The sequence below is a fragment of the Penaeus vannamei genome, chromosome 11, assembly GCF_042767895.1.
Source record: "Penaeus vannamei isolate JL-2024 chromosome 11, ASM4276789v1, whole genome shotgun sequence".
Lineage (NCBI taxonomy): Eukaryota > Metazoa > Arthropoda > Malacostraca > Decapoda > Penaeidae > Penaeus > Penaeus vannamei.
The window spans coordinates 26946434-26953933 of record NC_091559.1 but is presented as its reverse complement, the minus strand read 5'-3'; the positions used below and the strand labels follow the sequence as shown (position 1 = coordinate 26953933).

The following is a 7500-nucleotide window of genomic DNA, read 5'->3' as shown; positions in this document are numbered from 1 at the left end:
ATATAAATATATATAGATATGCAAAGTTTAGGTTTTGGACAATAATTTTTCATTAATCCAACAGTTTATAAGAGCATGATCAAACAATATCAGTAATATGCAATTGCTGAATTTAGCTTACGCTCTGATACTTTTAGCAAAGTAACATGGAAGAATTGGGACCAGTTTTTGGTAACACAAGATTATTAATGTATTTTTGTGTTCAGTAGCAGTTTTGAGTTCAGAAGGGGGTTAGAGTAGCATAGTGTAGAAAAGCTTATATTTTGTCTTGGTTCAGAAACAAAAGTAATTTATTGAATAATTTGTGCTTTGGTATCTCAAGAACAAAATGATATAGAAACTCCCTTCACATGAAACAAAGGCTGGCCTTTCATGTGTTTTGGAAAAGTGCCATATTCGATATGCAAAAACATCTGTTTGTGAAAAGGAGTACTTTGTAAGTTTTTGATTTACTATGAATGCAACCCTGATTTTGATGATTATTAACTATTTTTATTACATTTATGATTTTGCTGTGTACCTGTAGAAAGACAGAGGTATGGCTGCCAAATCTTGTATTGTCACAGCTAATTTTATATTGTCTTACCTCATCTAAACAAATTAAAACACACCATATAAGAGTTATGAAACTTGACCCTTACCTTTCCATATACCACACAACTTATATTGAATTTACTTGACATTGTCTAACTAAAATTTTATGAATGTCATTCAAGTAGTTAGTGGGATTACAAATTGAGCTTATATGTTTTTAAGTGATGATTGAGGGTAAGTCACATTCTTAGTACATTATATATGCATATATGTGCCCATATAAATTTGCAACAGGAGTAAAAGTAAGACAGAACTTTTATGATTTACATGTACGAATTTAAAGTTGTTACAGGGGCTTTATACATCATTGTACTTGAACTGATTTTCCATGAAAGAAATATTGGGGAAAAAAGGTTTGAAAAATCTAAGTTGTTCAATATTGAAAATTTGATACAAAGTCATCCTTCGATTACCAAAGCATTGCATTGCTACAAAAGATTAGTATATAGACATTGTATATTTAACTCTACAGTGTTTGCAGTCTTGTTACATCTACTTTTTTGAGGTAGAATTTCATAATCCTTTTTGTACTTAAATCATGCAAACCTTAAGTAGAAATTAGTATAGATATAAAGTCTGGATTTTTAATTTGGACCTTGGAACACGGCATTGAGTGTCTTCCAAGAGGGCACATTGTTTAAACTTATTGCATATATACTTTGATTTTATGTGCATGAAATGACCTATAGATTTGTCATCTTTTTAAAGAAGAGGATGCATTCATAAATGATTCTTTGCCTTGTAAAGCCTGTGAAATTTTGTAATTACATGCTGATGTTTGAAATATTGCCTGAAGCTGAATATCAAAGATCAAAATTTCAGTTGCTAGTTCTTGAGATTTTAAAAAAAGCACTAATTTTGGTGCTTGATCTTTTTGTTATATTCCAAACATTTTAAAAGGCAGAGGATTGTCCAGAATCATATGGGCTGCTGAAGCATTTGCTATTTGGTTTAGAAGATTATGCAGGCTCATGTATTATAATCTTGAACAGCAGCTATACCATAGAATAGTGTCATGTTAGTCACATGCATGTTCAGTTGACAGTATCTGTTGTATGGACAATGACATTTGTAGACAACTAAAACATTATTCTTTTTGTAGATTTTTCTGATATAAGTCTTATGTATTAACCAGATCATTCCATTTTTACTTACTGATGAAAAGGCTCAAGTTAAAAGAAAAGTGATACATAGCTGACTATGTGGATGCTGTTTTTTTCACTAGATATGATTTTTGTTCACATATAGATAATTTTCATTAAAAAAAACATAGTGTGCATCAGTTTCTTGTCATTCATACTGTGAATTATAAATATGTTAAGGAATTAAAACATAAGAGCACATCCCAGTTAAGACTTTCAAACTAAAGTTGGGTATTTAGTAGACTGACGATATTGTAAAACATGAAGAAAAAATAAGAATAAAGTGTACATATATCAAGCAACAGATAGCAAAACTTAACTTTATATTATCAAGCTGATGTGCTTATATTGATAGGCTTTGTTGCAGGCATAAAGAGTACTGTATTTCTGTCATGTTGACTTTGTATTGAGTGAGGCTGTGATCTGCAAGATGAAAGGTTTTGTCACTTGTCTCCTTTATACAGAGATTGGAGAGATAAAAGAGACAGGAAGTAAAAAGGAACAAACTGATGCTTTTTTTTACTAGTGTTTATTTATGTATTGTTGTTTTGTTATTGATATATTCCAGCATAGTTTTTCATTTGTAGTTGCTGTTACATTGACTGATAACAGCCAGTAGGCCTATAGTTTAGAATAGAAGGCAGAAAGATAAAAAGAAAGCTTCGTTTTGGATAATTTTAAAAAGGACAATAATATCAATTTTTGTTTATACTTTTTCCACATTGGAGATGAAGAAATATGTGATTTTTTAAGATGAATGAAGTTTAAAAGATTAGGTATATTATATCTTACTAATGGATTGGTATTGCACCTTTGAATAACACTTTTATTGGCTTTTTTCCCTGGTAGGAACAATAATGATCAAATAATGATTATAGTCTTTGCATTGCTAAAGTTTTGGTGGATTATTTTTCACTGTCTTTATTGCAAGCTTCTGACATACAGGTATTTAAGTTGGAATTAGTATATATAGTGTACTTTTTGTTAGCAACAAACTCTTTGTATGTATTGCTATATGCCAACATTTTTATCTTTATTTATTTTATGTATATGTATGCAAGTGTATAGTAGGAATGAGCTAAACCTGTTGAAATATACATCTGGTATATTTGTGGTATTTATATGGTGTATATATATGATATATATATGGCATATATATATATATATATATATGGTATATATGTGTCATGTTATATATGATATATATAAATGGTATATATATGGTATATATGTGCAGGATGTGGTACAATGAATCAAACAAGTAGCACCCCCCCCCACACACACACACACACAAAATCACACACAAACACACATGAAATCACACACACAAGCATCCACATGTGAAGGCACACACACTTACACACTCTCACACTTTCACACGCACTTTCACGCACACGCACATGCACCCACACACCCACACGCACACGTACGCGCACACACACACGTATACACACACACGCACACACACACACACACACGCACACACACACACGCACACGCAAGCACACACACACACACGCACACGCACGCGCACACACACACACACACACACACACACACACACACACACACACACACACACACACACACACACACACACACACACACACACACACACACACACACACACACACACACACACACACACACACACACACACACACACACACATATATATATGAATGGGTAGACAGATGCACAAACACATACACATATCAACACACATACAGACATTCACATTGTTCCAGTCTAGGGTTTTATAGACCTTTCTTATCCTTTTCTTTTATCTTCCTTCTTTTGCTATTTTTTTTCCTTTTTCATTTCTTTTCTGTCATAGCAAACATGTATGTGCATATATATTTTTTGCTCAGTTATACCCCCTTATTTTTTAAAATTTTAAACCCTTTGCTTAATAATTGATATATATTGAAAAAAAAAAAACAAATATTTATATATCATTGTGGAACCTAGATTGTCTAGTTCTAGCAGAAGATCACAAAATTGAAATGCTAAGATCAGGAAAATGAAATGATAATGAACATACAGGAAGGCCTATCTCACTCTTAGGAAAGGAAAGGGGAAAGTTTGTGCAGTATGTCTATGTATCATGTGCACAGATGCTGTAGGTCTTGTGTTAAATCTGTTAAGGAGTGTTGAAATTGGGGGAAGAGGTAGTGTTCACCAAATATAGAGAAAGAGTTAGAACAAGAGACTGATTTTAAAGAGATCAGAGAAACTGGGAAAGTGTGTGTAGGAAGTTGGAAAGAGATAGACATGCTGAAATGAGTAGAAAAGCAAGAGGTGAGGATACATTTATAGATATACATCCAGAGTCCAGTCACTTTATAAATATGTTCCATTTTTTTTAAATCTTGGTAATGATTGAAAATATGAATATAGCAAAGTCTTAGTTTTATCATCTACAATTTTTTTTTTTTTTTTGACATCTTGTAAAATTTGAATTGCATCAAGAAACTGATAAATGCTAAGGGATTGCACTCTTTGTAAGGTTATAGTTAGTTAAAGTTTGTAAAACAAAGTGTTTAGCCTGTGTGAGTTTGTGATGGACACTGATAACTCTTTGTATTTCCATGCACTAAGGAAAGACTGGATGTCCTAAGGTTTGTTCAGCACCTTATTATATTCTGTATTTGTCTCATATCAGGAATTGTATTCTTAAGAAAGCTTAATGTACATAAAAGTAATACATAATTCATAAATACATAATTCTTAGGATTGGTTCTGATTTTGTTTCTTAAATTTATCTTCTTTTTTATTAGCTCCGGATTTTTAATTGAATTAAGGTTGTGCTATCATTTACCACTGGATCTGGTTTGGCTTCATCTCGCTTGGCTTTTGGAACTGAGGTACATTATATTTGCTGCTATTGTTTAGACATAGAATGTGTAAGATGAATACACCTTTAGTAACTATGCAGTTAGATATTTTAAATGTAATGAATTGCACAAGATTAATTGTTTTGGTAATATGGTGGAACATGCAGTATGTATTTTGTGTGAACCTAGAAAATTATAAGGACTTTACACAAGTATGTAAATGATGAGGAGCAAAAGATTATTATATTAGCTAGCATGTGTGTGTGTGAAGAAATGTACAGTTTGTTACAACGGTGATTTATTAAAGTGGTGCTCTGAGATTTTCTTTTTTCTTTTAACCTTGAACATGCAGGAACATCAGTTGCTACTAAGTAAAATCTGTCTTTCTGCCTGTGGAACAGTTCTCTATTAGGTTTTGAATTTACCCAATATACTGGTAAGTTACTTAGTCAAATTTGAAACATTTTGTTTGGTCACAAACCATAAAGCAATTGTTTTGTGAAATACTTGCTTTCAGAAGTATACCTTTTCATTATCGTTGTTTACATATTAACCAAGATACTTGATATATAATATATTAAAGTCAAGTATAAAAGTTCAGCTAAATGCCAAAGGATTACAAAGCCAAATGAATGTACTAGACAGTCAAATATAAAAAAAAATCTCAAATAAATTACCATTCTGATTTATTCACTGAATTTCTAATGTCTTGATACAGCTATGTAAATTATTTCCTTACAGACATGACGAAAGATAAATGATACAAGAAGTTTTATGTATGAATTTATTTATGAAATTACAAAATTGTAAAATATCATTTACTAATTTCAGTAAACAGTATTACAAAGTGAATTGTTTATAACACATATTTAAGACTTTTAAACTAAAGTTAATAAACACTTTTTGTTTACAAGTCTTTTCATGGAATGTTTCATGAGATAGTTCTTAAATTTGCATTAATAAACCAGTAACAGTCATTAGTCTACCTACTCCAATGGTCTGAAACTACATAGAATCTAATTTCTGAGATCAGTACATGATAAAAAATATATATGTATGATATACAAAGTAACTGTATAACTGAAAATAATGCTAGCTGCTCTGTAAAGTATAAAAGTGATTCTCTTGAACATGAATAAGTACATATACATACTGATAACAACAGTAACCAAATAAACCTCTTGAGATAATTCAACAACTCTTTGCTTTTCTTAATCACAACTTTCCCAGATCATTTACTAATCATCAACCCACAGATTCCAGATACCATCTAATTGCATCATGGCAAACTGAGCCCAGATGCCAGGTGACAAGTACCTATGCCATGCCTTATGTGTGCTGAACAACTGTTTGCTTTGACCCTGCCTGTCTATATACATTGAGAAGATACAGCTCCTTAAAAATATGCTTAATCATTTGACCATGTTAATCAACTATAGTTGCAATTCTAGACAATTTTTCAAGATTTTTTTTTTTTTTTTTTTTTGTATTTCTAGGAAATGGGTTTATATGCCCTCCAGCCTATGGTCAAAGGTTAAAACAAATTTTCAATCTCATTTACTTAAAAATCCAATAAGCCACAACAAAAACTGTAGTGAGCAGGGTTAATATATATCTTCCACTTTTAATTTTTCACTGAGTGGGCATAATGGCAAGTGCATGGCTTTGTATAGTGTGGGAAAATCCTGTTGTAAGTAAAGTTAATATGCATAAATGTGGGAATAAGCACACAGGATGTAAAGAAAAAAAAAACATTAGTTTCTACTTTATCAATAATGTGAGGTCTTTCTAACTCATGTGACATAAATTTTAATTAGATTCTCATGTGACTGATCATGACTCAAATGATGCACCCCAGTGACACTCTGAAAGCTAATTCAATTACATTTTGGGGAATGGCTTCATGGTAGCAGATATAAATTTCTCGGTGATATGGTGGACCCAGTAGTCTTCTGGAAAAGGAAGGTACTAATGTTAGTATCTAGTGCCCTAGAAATACTGGAGTGGATATCATGGATTTCAGTATAAACTTTCAAAACAGTAGTGGCACATCCAAATATTTTGACTGAATTTTCCATAGATTATCTTTATTGTGAAAATCCCTTTCAATATTGGCTCTGTAATTAGGTAGGGTTCTGTGACCATTTAACAATAGGAAACCATAGCTACAGGGTGAATGAGGGGTCTGCTTCCCCCCACTTTTCAAAAAGGTGGTCCATGAGATTTTTCCAAAATTGCAAAAGAAAGTTGTGGGAGGGTGGGGAAGGACTTGCCAAAGTTGCCAAAGTTGCTAAAGTTGCCAAAGTGTGTAGTTTTCAAATTCTACTTTCTTACAAGTTTGATTTTGACTGGGTATTCTGCATGTGCCTGGTTTCAATAAGCACATGCCAATTTTGACCAAGTTTCTGATAAAATAAAACACTTGTAGAAGTAAAGAGTTCCCCTCAAAGTTTTTTAGAAGGGCATTCCTGCAAGGAAAAAGGGCATGGACCCCTTATAACACTGCACCTTCAGCACAACTTTAAGAGTACATTAGACCCTCCCACCTTTTTGAGGCTGGCTCTGCCACTGATCACTATCAAAGGATTTTTATGTTATTTTTCCAATATTCTCTGTCTAAGTTTCTAAAGCCAAGGGATAACTTTGGAATAATAAGGATGGGCAGAAAGGTTAGAACTGAGATTACATTCTATTAGGTAAAGACTTACCCAACAACCCAGTAAGAGAGTGGTGGAGGTCTTCTTTTGCTTCCATTTGCACCATCAGTTGCAGGAGGGGTGTATGTAAATAAAACACCATGCTCTTTTATGCCATTTAGGGCTGTACTGCTTCCATAAATGCCATGTTGTTCCTGTGTGGAAAATATGTTAAATGCCTGTTTTGCCAGTATTGAAAATATACATCCACATTTATTAGAGAATGCCATG

At 32.6% G+C, this 7500-nt stretch overlaps 2 protein-coding genes across 3 annotated transcripts in view; one reads left to right on the top strand and one right to left on the bottom strand.

Annotated features, from left to right (window-relative positions):
- Positions 1–4893, top strand: part of LOC113823463 (uncharacterized) — a gene marked incomplete in the record, with an annotated part of 70317 nt that extends 65424 nt beyond the window's left edge. The window contains 1 exon segment of the mRNA XM_070127130.1: positions 1–4893. This exon segment is cut by the window's left edge and continues 490 nt beyond it.
- A 450-nt stretch (positions 4894–5343) lies between these two features.
- The window catches only part of in (protein inturned), a 17414-nt gene continuing 15257 nt past the window's right edge, over positions 5344–7500 (bottom strand). For both annotated transcript variants that reach the window (XM_027355705.2, XM_027355706.2), the window contains 2 exons: positions 7282–7424; positions 5344–6525 (listed from right to left, as the gene is read on the bottom strand). In XM_027355705.2, coding sequence (XP_027211506.1) covers positions 6414–6525; positions 7282–7424 — 255 coding nt within the window. In that variant the 3' untranslated portion in view covers positions 5344–6413. The remainder of the gene's footprint in view (positions 6526–7281; positions 7425–7500) is intronic.